The sequence below is a fragment of the Ipomoea nil genome, unplaced genomic scaffold (genome assembly GCF_001879475.1).
Source record: "Ipomoea nil cultivar Tokyo-kokei standard unplaced genomic scaffold, Asagao_1.1 scaffold1317, whole genome shotgun sequence".
In the NCBI taxonomy this organism is placed as follows: domain Eukaryota; kingdom Viridiplantae; phylum Streptophyta; class Magnoliopsida; order Solanales; family Convolvulaceae; genus Ipomoea; species Ipomoea nil.
This window is the reverse complement of record NW_017617745.1, coordinates 5,033,826-5,046,242: the sequence shown is the minus strand read 5'-3', so window position 1 is coordinate 5,046,242 and position 12,417 is coordinate 5,033,826. Positions and strand designations below refer to the sequence as shown.

Here is a 12,417-nt window from a genome sequence, read left to right as displayed (position 1 = left end):
GTTACTACTGAAATGCATTATTATTCTCAAACTTCACTCCTGTGACCAACTAAGCTACCCATGCAGGCTACTGAAATGCATTATTGCTTGTCTAGCTTGTTATGTAATATTGTCTTACTGCTAGTTCCCTTGTCAATAATTCCATTTAATTATTGTCATTTTCTCACTAGCTGTTCCTCCCAGCTTTACTACCTGAACCCTTCTTAGATCAACTCCAAGAGTGGAGGTTTTTTTGCTCAATTTTTGCAGGCTACATAAGATGGATAGGGGAGAGAAAAAGAGTAATAAAAAAAAAAAAATTGTCAGAAAAAAGTCATAATTATTACAATTTTTAAAAAAAATCTTTCTTCCCTCCTCCATCCTCCAACTCATTCCCTATCTCTTCCATTTGTGCAAAAAAAGAAAAAAGAAAAAAAAAAACCTCAAATAAACCACTGATGGGGTTGATCTTATTGTCTAGTTTTCTTTACTGCAAGAATTTTTGTTTCCTTACTATCGTCCTTGCTGCTTTTGAATCATATGTAGCGTGCTATGATATCTCTACTGCTACTTTGCTGGCTTGATATTTTCTTCCTTAGTTGATTCCAATCATGCTGACTTGTGTCTTAATGTTGAAAATCTTGACTCACATAACGGTTTGGTGAGAATGTATGCCAATTTTGTGTGTGTGTGTGAATATATTCTATTTTCACATTCTTTTTCTCCACATGATCATGAATGAAGGATGCCTTATATCGATATGTTTTATTCTTGAATGCAATACAAGATTTAAGCTACTAAATATTTTGCCTTCGTTGTACTAGTTGCAATTAAGTTTTAATTTGTTTCTTCCTAAACCAAGAAACAAACATTCCTTCAAAAAATTGACAAGTTCTAGATGTGCTTTTTTCAATCAAGTGATAAACTATAATTCTTACTACTTTTATATGCATATTTGACTTTGTATATGCATATTTGACATCAAAGTCATATAATTTTATGTTAATTGGAAGCTAATTGTGTTCTTATTTGATCCCTTTGTGTCATTTAGGTGATTTGGATGCATTGATTGTAAGATCATGTAAATTGGACTATTGGAGATCAATTGGATGTGTTTTGAAGTCATAATACAACGGTGTGTTTGGAGAGTTGTGGGAGGTTAAGAAAGTGAAAAGAGTGAGTTGGAAGTATCATGTCATGACCTAAGGATCCAATGGAATAAAGGAAATGAAGAAAAGTGCACTTTGGAGTGAAGATCTGGACTGACGCTGATGCTCACGCCCGTGATTGTCAGCGTGACAAATTCCGTTCTATTTTTCTTTGTCAGGTGATGTCTCAATATTTTAATCATATCTCAACATAGAAATTTCTAAATCAAGTGATTGAAATAACATTGGAAAGATAATTGGAAATCGCAAAGTCTAATTAAAACTTCTACAAGGTGAAAAATGAGTTAAAACTAAAACTACTGTGCAGAGTACAACTGTCACACGTGTGAAAGCTCTTGTAAGAGAAAACTTCACAGAGGGTGTCAAAGCTATCACAAGGCCAATCACACTCATGAGAGGCTTTGTGACAGGCCAAATTTGGGGCTATAAATTGAGAAATTTTTTTATTTGGGGAGTTAGACATTAGTTTTCAATTCTCCCTTCTTCCACCCTCTCTCCAAGGAAGAGAAACCTCCCCACAACATTTCCCCTGGTAAAATTGATCTACACTTACAAAGATTTGAAGTAATTTTCAGTTTGTAATTCTGGTTTACTTTCGATTGTGATAAGACATAAGTTGGGTTATGTGTGCACATAATTTATTCTCATTTTGCATGGATTTTAAGGTGAGTGTGGTGAAAATTGCTTCTAATGGAGGTGTTTGTGATTGTAGGCAAGGAAGATTGGGTTAGGGCATGAAGGAGCAAGAAAAAAAGGTCAATTACAAGGGAAAACAAGTCAAGTGCAAAACGAAGGCACAAGAGGACGAAGGAGATCAAGGAGCAAAGAGGAGGCCAAAGATGAGGTCCTAGTCACAATCAACGCCATAATTGTCACCGTGACCTGCAAGATGAGCTTGTGGATCCCTGTGCTCCCATTGATGCTCCCGACCGTGAGTATCAACGGGAGGCTAGGAATTCAAAATATGGATCTTGACCTCCCGATGGTCGTCTCGGCCAGGAGGTCCACTGGGCGTTATTGATCCAGCTTGTGGATCTATAGGTTCACGTTGATGGGCATAGCCGTGATAATCAGTGTGATCTCAAGGATCCGCGAGGTTGGCTTGCAGGTCGTGGTCACCATCTTGGCTGTGTCTATGGCCGAGATGGCTGGGACATGTAGCTGCATTCTATAGTCATGGTCAACCTCCCGCGACCCTACTTCTCATGTACCCAAAAATTAATTACCTTGGCGCGAATATGAGGTATTTATATGCATTGGCGGTTATTTTTAGATCACTTTTCATTTTTAGATTCTCTCTAGGTTTTTCTTGAGATAAAACCTCTTCGAAACATTTCCTTTTGTAATAAATCCACATTTGATGAAGAATTGAAGATCATTTCAACTTGTAATTAACTACAATTGCAATTTCTAGATTTCGGCTATTGCTCAAAGCTAAGTCTTTTTTTAATTTCTTTACATTTTATTTCTTTCAATTGTTCTTGCTATATATTTCATTTCAATTTATGCTTTCATTTCAATTCCAAACATGAGTAGCTATATTTTTTTAGGGATTTAGATTAAGCTCTTTTGTTATGGATGCTATGTGATTTGAATTGCAATGCTAGTAAGTGTAATGACTCAATGATGGTCTAGTTGTGAGTTTGATGATTTATATTGATTCTTGTATGACTGTGGCTAGGTTATGCAAGAGGTCTTTAGACAAGGTATTGCCCCTATGGGAATAGAGCAACACAATAGCCACACATCTCGCTAGTCTAACTCTGCTTTGAGAAATAGGAGTTGGAAGGATATGTCAATGCCATGTGCTTGCTAAATTGCCTCAATTGGCTTGAGTCGCATGAGAATGAGGCTTAGCTCTAATTGAGAGTCCAATATCCACGAGAGTGACATTGTCATCTAGTAGTGTCTCCATAGTCCCTTTGTTGAAGCATTATACGATCTTTATCCTAGGAACACGTACTATAGCATCCATACAAAAGTGGCTTGGTTTAAGTCCCATCTTTTCCCATTGTTTCATCATTGTTGTTGGATTGTTCTTTCCAATTTGATTGTTCATTACCTTGATTTTACTATTCTCACATGCATCTCATCTCCTCATCCGAATTAGCTTCCAAACACTATACGCTCTTGTGCTTAACCACTCACTATTCAACTTCACTTTGTTCCATCCTTGATGACAGTATCCTGTGTGAAGATACCCTCTCACACTCCATCCCATTACCGCTTTCACATGACTTTCAGATTGCTACGTTGATCAAAGCTAAGTTTACTTTGCTTCCTTTACATTTTCGTACATCGGGTTATACTTGCAATGGTTTCTATTTCAATCTGTGTTTGCTTTTCCATTCAAAGTATGATTAACTAGATTCACTTAGGGATTTTATTTAGCTCTCTTGTTATGATGCTTGAATGAATCAAATTGCATTTGGGGTTAATATGATGCCTTAGCCAGGGTTCTTGTTGTGAGTATGTGCTTTGTATTGACTCTTGTATAATTAGGTACCAATTATACAAGAGGATCGTGGATGTATGTTGTTGCCATGAGAATGGAACAACACTATAGCCACACATTACTCACATTTCCAATCTGAGTTAAAAAAAAAAAAAAAAAAAAAGAGAGATTGGAAGAAGATGTGAACAGTATATGTTTGATGAATGGCTCCAATTAGATTAATCACCATGAGAATGGGTCCTAATTGGAAGTCCAATGACTATGGGAATCGCTTTGGCATTGAGTAGCATCTTCCTTGATCCATGACAGTTCATCACACGATCCCTACCCTAGGAAAACTCTATAGCATATAGGCGGAATGGCTTGATCCAAGGCCATACTTTTACCTTTCACTTGTTAATTGCTTTGCTCATCACTTGTCCATTATATTTTGTTGTCTTTGAAAGTCTTGTGACTCAACTATTTGAATTAGCTTTCAAACACTCGACACTTTCGTGATTATACTATTCAACTCCCTTCTAGTTCACTCCTCCTAACGATATCCAGTGTGAGGATACCCTCTCACACACTTCATCACCACTAAAACAAAACTTTCATCAAGATTGCAACCTACAAAATCAACACATGAAAAGCCAATTAATTCAAAAGTATTTTCATTTGGATAACATAAATTAACATTTAGGGTGTGTTTGATTGGCGGGTTTTGCTCATAGGAATGAATATGAAAGTGATTCTTATTGTTTCTATGGGTTTCAAATACCTCATTAATTGAAAAACCCGTACCCAAATAAAATAAGGATTTCATTCCCTTATTCCTTCTCAAGCACTACTATTAGTAACCATTCCCATTCCACCTTACTATCAAACATGCTAAATACTTTCACCAAAACCCATTACTATTACCAAGTATTTGAAACTCATTCTGATTTCGATTCCTATGTGTGAACCAATTAACCAAACTCACCCTTAGTGTTCCTTTGAGATAGTGTAGTATTGTCTTTGTAGCAGTAAGATAACCTTCTTTGGGCTTTGACTAGAATCTTACACATGCATACTCCTACTACATAGGATATGTCTAGTGTGCCTGTTGTTAAGCATGGTAAAAATCCAATTATGCCTCTATATTTGGTTTGATAGACATCCTTGTCATCTTCATCCATGTTCATCCTTAACAAAGTATTGATAATAAGAACTTTGACTATTGTTTTTCAATTTGCTCTAAACTTTTTAATCAAATTGCTTGAATACTTAGTTTGATTTATAAAAATTCCTTCTTGAGTTTGCTCGACTTGAAGCCCAAGAAAATAATTCAATACACAAAGTTTGGTCCATATTAGACCACATGTTCTAATTATATATATACAAACACAACCAATTTTAAAGCAAGTGGGGGAAAATGCAGTGACATTTTAGTAACTATCGCTAACTTTAAAGTGCACTTTGTAACACTATAGAGTGCGTTTGTTGATAAATCTTAAAACCTAAACCAAAAAACTAAACACTAAAGCCAAACCATAAATACCAAATTCTAAGTTCCTAACTAGTAAAAAAAAAAAAAAAAAAAAAAAAAAAAAACTCCTTGACTAAAAAAGTAAACTCTAAACCAAACCAAAAACTAAATTTTAAGTTCTAAAATGTGAACCTAAGTGTAGTGTACTTTCCACTAGGTGTATTGCACTCTACAGTGTTGAATATAATGTTGCTATTAATAAAGTACACTTAACAACTCTACAAAGTGCACCATGTAATGTTGCTAAATGCACTTGACATTAATACAAAAAGTGCATTTTTTAAAGTGTACTCTATATTATATGAAGTGCACTTTAAAGTAGGAAAAAAGTACAAATTAAAAATTTAATCATACTTTTTTTTTTCTAATAATTGCTTCAAATACGTTAGGTTTTTCACATGAACTATTGAGATTGGGTCTTAGTTTTCTTCTAAGAACAAGTTCGAATATGAGTATGACCATGTATAAAATTTAATTAAAAAAAAAAGAAGATATGGATAAAGCTAGGATCTTGTAGAAAAATCTGCATATAATTTTCAGTCCCTTGTTCCCACAAATATGCATGGCATTTATAAAAACATCAGTTAAAGTCTACAAAGAGATTCAAAATGTTTCAACTTTTTGGCACTTTTTCACTAGTCATAAGAGTCACATGAGGATCCTATACCTATGGCAATGACTCAGATTGAAAGTAAAGTGACATTACTACTTTAATTGACGTTTTGTGTGGTATGATTGCCAAAATCCAAACTTTTATAGTATGGTCAAGTGTGCTTAGCTTGAGCATATTTTTGCACGGATGGTAACATTCACTTTGCATCATTTCCTCAATGGAACTCTCCATAGTCATATACATTGGAGAATATTATGGATAAATTATCATCATTCAAAATTTATCCAGTATAATATTCATGATCTAATTGTAATAATACATATGATTCACAGATTATGAGCAGCCTAGTAGCTTGGGCAATATCCTTAGTTTCTAGCCATGAGAGAGCAAACTCCTCCTCTTCTCTCATCTGGGGTCCTACCACCAAGTCATCATATCTTGATGATAGTCTCCATAGTCTTGACCCTTTCAATTTTCAAATTCAGCTTTTAGTTCAGCATCTTTTTCTCTTATCTCTGATTCTCCTTAAATTAAACTTCAGTGAAGGTTATGTCAAGTTCTTCTACTTGCATCTGTGTAGCCATATGACCAAGGCCGTATTTTAAGTTTTGGTGGCCCTGTTCTGGTAAATAAATGTGGCCCTACCAAAATCATAATTTTTAAAATCAATACATGCAAGTTTCGAACCTTTGACTTCCAAGTTAAAATACAACAATGAACAAAAACACATTCTTACCATCTCTTCATAGAACCTTTTAAGTTTAATTGAAAATTTTTAATTTTTATTTCTAAACTAGCTAGGTAAAAATTAAATATTGGACCTATAAAATTTGCGGCCCCTCTACAATTGGGGGCCCTGTGCGGTAGCCCAGCATGCACAGCCTAAAATCCGGCCCTGCATATGACCCATATCATGATCATATCCACTTGCATTTGGACATGAGTGTCTTTTTGCACTTCAATCCTTGAAAGCTAGCTCTACTATCTTAGCTAGAGCCGTCAAAACGAACTTTGCTCGCTGGCCCGTCCCGTCCCGCCCCTTACTTAAAGTAGGGGTGTGTTTTAAAAATAGCAGCCCGTCAAGGAAGGGGCTTTTTGGCCCACCCCACCTAGGCCCGCAGGATTGGTGGGCTGCGGGCTACCCGTCACTTATTTTAAAGTAATATATATATATATATATATATATATATATATATATATATATATATATATATATATATATATATATATATATATATAGAAGAGCGCTCATATGCGGCGGGGTCTTACGGTGCGGCGGTGCGGTCAAATTCCAGAATACACCAACAGTGTTCACAATATGCACCAACAGTGTAATAAAAACACACCCCAATGAAATGTAATAAAACATCACAAAATACACCACAGACTCAAAAAAATACACCATATAATTCACCACCCCCAATGGTGTATTTCCGAACAGTGTATGGTGTTTTTACTCACACCTAATGGTGTGTGTTTGGTGATGCAGGGCTCTGTTTACTCTGTTTTGTGTGGTGTATTTCCTAACGTTGATGGTGCATATTTGGTGAACTATTGGTGTTGTCGCACCGTAAGAAATAACCGCACCGTAAGACACTGCCGCACCTGAACCCGCATATATATATATATATATATATATATATATATATATATATATATATATATATATATATATATATATATATATATATATATATAAGCGTATTCAAATGAGGACAACTATATTATAGAGGACTGTGAGGACAGATGTAGTCGTACATGTGCCATTAGTCTGTATGTTGTGTGCATGGCCAATGTAGTTGTGTGCCATAATTTGTATGTCGTGTGCATAGATTTGTTAATTAATAGAGCCTGGGGTTGATACCTGATGTTTACATGTATTCTTGTGTGCCATTGTGTATTAAATTATGTGCATGATACTAATTTGTCGTGTGCCTATTATCTATCCGCACAGTCCTCTATATATTGATGTCCTCATTTGAACGCAACCATATATATATATATATATATATATATATATATATATATATATATATATATATATATATATATATATATATATATATATATATTGTCCGAGAAAATTCTATCTAGCGCAGTCAGAAAAATAAATTTGGAAAAAATAATTCCTAAATTCCTTTTTATTTGAATTTCTTTTTGGAGAACCTAAACTTTTTTTTTTTTTTTAAATTTTGAAAGCAACCAACGCGGTTTTATTTAGAGATAAACCATAATAGAGTCAGGGGGGATTGAGTCCCAATACATAGTTGTAGATATGCATGTCTTGCAGGCATCAACAGCGTAGCCGATATACGATTTGAGTGGGGGTCCTAATGAGGACAGATAGCAATGTAGAGTGTGACAATCCATGTAAAGTCGGATAGCCTATTCGCCATGGTCCCGTAACCAAGATAAAGCTTCCTTACACGCAAATGCCTCGGCCATGAGTGGGGAGAAACAATTCGGCAACGAGGCACTGTACGCCGCGACAAATCCTCCGTCGGCCTCTAGCAACATGGCTCCTACCGAGGCGGCATTTGTAGCATGGTGATACCCGGCATCCATATAACATCTCCGCGGGTTTATGGCATCGGCGGTCCCCGACATTGAGACAGTCCCGTCCGTCAGTGGGGGTAGCGGCAGTCAGGGAGAGGGGGTAGCAACAGCCCTATGGGCGGTGGATGTTCCGTCGGCAGCCGGCGCATGGTGTACGGTTTCCATGCATGCATGGTGGCAACCGCGACAACTATTTTTTTCCTGGGCAAAGGTAAGCAGGCATCCCAAACCGCTCCATTTCGTGCTCTCCAGATTGGATAAAGAATTGCAGCTGCATATATAATTCCATTAGTGTCTAGAACATTTAACATTGCACTAAACCTCTCATGGAAAATATTTGTCACAATACTGGGGAGTGGAAGGTTAGATAGAGCCCATATGGAGTTGGCATAACCACATGATACCAAAGAATGCATTGTGTCATCTTGCATGATTCCACACATGGCACAAATTAGATCTACATCCACCCTCTTTATAAGCAAATTGTTCGTAGTGGGGAGGATATCACTTAAAGCTCTCCATAAAAATGTTTTCCACTTCGGGGGAATTTTCAACTTCCATAGGGTGAGCCATTTATCAAAAGCCCCATCATTACTATTTGTAAAGCTCCCAACAATACGCTTGTAGCCATCCTTAATAGAGTAGCTACCCTTGAGATCCTCATACCAATACCAAACATCATCATATTCTGGGGAAATTGGTATTTTAAGAATTCGGGGTATGTCGCTTGGCTGGAATATATCCGAGAGAATATGGTGGTCCCAGGTCCCAGTATTTGGATCAATCAATCCACTTACTTTAGCTCCTGCTAACTGGGGTGACATCTCTTTATGGATCATGGGATTTAAATCATCCTGGAGCCACGGGTGCTCCCAAATTAGCGTAGAAATTCCATTCCCAACACGCCGTCTCACTCCACCACACACCAGTTCCTTAGCTGCCATAATACTACGCCAACAGAAACTGGGGTTATTTCCCAGACATGCTTCGTAAAAGGTATGTTTCGGATAATATCTGGCCTGATATACACGAGACACCAAAGAGTCAGTATTAGTTAGCATCCGCCATGCCTGCTTACCCAAAATTGCCAAATTATAAGCTCTTAGATCCTTAAATCCCAGTCCCCCATATTTCTTTGGGATACACAATCTGTCCCATGCCTTCCAATGAATACCACGATCAGTTCCTGTTCCACACCAATACATGTTCATTGTCCTTTCAATAGCCGTGCAAACAGATATAGGCAGTAAAAAAACTCCCATTGAAAAAGTAGGCATAGCTTGAGCCACACTTTTTAACAGGATTTCCTTACCAGCTTGTGATAACAACTTTTTATTCCACGACCCAATCCTCTGCTTAATTTTGTCCTCAATATATGCAAAGGCTGTTTTCTTATTTCTTCCCACAAATGAGGGTAAGCCCAGATACTTCCCAAAATTAGGAGCCTGAGTGACCCCTAAAATTTGCGCTACCTCGTCCCTGTCCTCTGTACTCGTATTTCTACTATAGCATATATTAGATTTATGATAATTGACCACCTAGCCAGAGAAGGCCTCATATACTGACAAGCAATTTTTAATCTCACTGGCCTCCCGCCTATTAGCCTTAAAAAATAGAAGACTATCATTTGCAAAAAATAAATGAGAGATCGGGGGCACCTCTAGCAACTCTGCACCTATGAATCAAACCATTATTCTGCGCCTGTTGTAGTAACAAAGACAGTCCTTCCGCACAGATAATAAAAAGATAGGGAGATAGGGGTCTCCTTGCCTTAGACCACGCGTGGGTGTAAGTGACTCAGTGCGTGAGCCATTAATCAGAAAATTATAGGATACAGAAGAAACACACAACATAATGAGTTTAATCCATCTTTCATCAAATCCCAGAGCTACAAGCATTCCTTGCAGGAAAGGCCACTCCATACGGTCATAGGCTTTAGCCATATCTAACTTAAGTGCTCCCCAACCAACCACCCCATACTGTTTTCTATTCAGATAATGTCCCACCTCCTCAGCTATTAGGATGTTGTCAGTGATGAGCCTATCAGGTATAAAATCACTCTGCGAGTCCGATATAATATCTCCCATCATTGGCTTCATCCTGTTGGTAATCATTTTAGCCATGATCCTGTACAACACATTGCTCAATGCTATAGGCCTTAGATCAGTAACCAGTTCTGGCATATTCTTCTTAGGGATTAACACAACATCCGTATCATTCAAACCAGGGGGAAAGGAGCATGAATTAAAGCATTTTATTTTAATATAAAAATCGAAACATTCCCCCCTACCACATCCCAGAAGTGTTGATAAAATCCCGGATTCATTCCATCAGGGCCTGGGGCCTTATCAGGAAACATTGCAAATAGGGCACTCTTGACCTCATCTATCTCAAAAGGTCGTAGTAAACTTTCATTCTGAGTCTGGGTGACCCTTGGCGTCACACTCTGAAACAATGATTCCCCAGGGATAGGATTTCCAGAACAAAATAGTTTATCAAAATAATCAATGATAATACTCGACATGGCATTCCCTTCCACCCACTCCCCATTATCATTCATAAGTCTAGATAGAGTATTTTTTTTCCTACGGTGAGAGGCATACCTGTGACAGTAAGTCGTGTTGGAATCGGCATTCTTAAGCCAATGTTGTTTGGCTCGTTGTTTCCAGTAAGCATCCTCCTGCGCCTCCATATTACTCAGCATTCCTTCTAGACGTTGGAACTCAGCCAATGAGGTTGGGTCAGTACGCCTCCGCAAGCTTAATTGTTCCTACGAAGAGCCATGATACGCTCACCAAACTTATGAAAACAATCCCCCCTCCCATTGTGACAGTCGATTACCGCAATGGAGGATATAATCCTGGAGGCCCCTATTCCTCCCATGTTCCCATGACTCCTCCACCACCTTCCTGCACCCTTCATCATATATCCATGCAATTTCAAAGCGAAAACCCCTCATCCCTGCCCTGTCACGACTTTCACGAATTCCCAAGAACAAAGGGGAGTGGTCTGAAGTTCTTGTCAGTATATTCGTCACACAGGCTCCTCGTACAACACCACACCAACCCTCTGTGGCCAGCACTTTATCCAATCTCTCTTCAATCCAGTTGGCTGTCCCCTCCCCCTTTTCCCATGTAAATTGATAACCATTCATCGGCAGCTGAGATAACCCACATTGTCCAATAACATCCATAAAGCCGCATAGGATATTATCAAGATGTGGATTCCCCCCTCGTTTCTCATATTGGAACAAGAGATCATTAAAATCACCGATCATAACCCATGGTAGGTTAGATCATGGTGCCAGCGACTTAATCAAATACCATGCCTCATATCGCCTATTCCGTTCCGGGAAACCATAGTAGCATGTCATAAGCCAATTCGGGAAACCAGTTATACTAACCTCCACATCAATGTGATTCTTCGAAAAACTCATAAGTCTTGCAGTATTATTCTTCCTCCACAGTAAAGCTAGACCATCACTCAAACCACTATTATCAACATAAAAAAGGCCATCAAAACCAAGTTTGACACAAATACGCTCAGCATGTATCCTGCCAACCTTAGTTTCCAAGAGAAAAACAAAATCAGGCTTCTTACGTGACACAAGGTCAACTACTTTGCGAACTGTTTGTAGATTGCCCAATCCATGACAGTTCCAGCTTAGGGTACTCATGATGATGGGCAGGTCTGGGAGCCAGAACCCGCCAGGCCGCCACATACAAGTTTTTTGAGATTTCTGCCATCGTAACATCCTGATCACCATCACCCGCATGCATGCAATCCCCATCACTTTCCCGCATCCTCTTCATCGCCGCCACCACAACCGGCTCGGGCCCCCACCGGCTAGGATCCAAACAAGCCGCTGCATCGGCGGACAGACCCCCCGGTAGTCCAGAAGCCACGGTCGTCGTCGGTTGCATCAGTTTCCCATCCTTATCCAAGAGCCACGGCGCACCCACCTTCTGCGGTCTCCTCCTCTGCCCGGCTCGTAGATCATTAGTATAGGGGTATTGATCTGACGATAGACCTGTGTCTCGAGCCTTCAAACAATACCTATACAAATGTCCAAGCACACCACAGAAAAAACAGAATTTATGCAGCCTCTCATACTTAAAATTCACCCAGCAGGTCG

General features: G+C 38.5%; 1 protein-coding gene across 1 annotated transcript; it reads right to left on the bottom strand.

Annotated features, from left to right (window-relative positions):
* Positions 1-8,350: 8,350 nt before the first annotated feature.
* LOC109185291 lies at positions 8,351-11,475 on the bottom strand. Its single transcript, XM_019335270.1, has 4 exons — positions 11,188-11,475; positions 10,573-11,052; positions 10,118-10,468; positions 8,351-9,820 (listed from the first exon to the last, which is right to left on the bottom strand). The coding sequence occupies exons 1-4, from the start codon at positions 11,473-11,475 to the stop codon at positions 8,351-8,353; spliced, it is 2,589 nt and encodes an 862-aa protein (XP_019190815.1).
* Between the last annotated feature and the right edge of the window lie 942 nt (positions 11,476-12,417).

What these genes read in the sequence shown, in the direction of transcription:
- LOC109185291 (XM_019335270.1), bottom strand. Translation starts at nt 11,475, where the DNA reads ATGGATGTTATTGGACAATGTGGGTTATCTCAGCTGCCGATGAATGGT. An exon ending in ATGATGAAGGGTGCAGGAAG is followed by an intron (nt 11,053 to 11,187) that starts GTGGTGGAGGAG and finishes GGCTCTTCGTAG; the next exon opens with GAACAATTAAGCTTGCGGAG. An exon ending in TTATGTTGTGTGTTTCTTCT is followed by an intron (nt 9,821 to 10,117) that starts GTATCCTATAAT and finishes TTCTCTGGCTAG; the next exon opens with GTGGTCAATTATCATAAATC.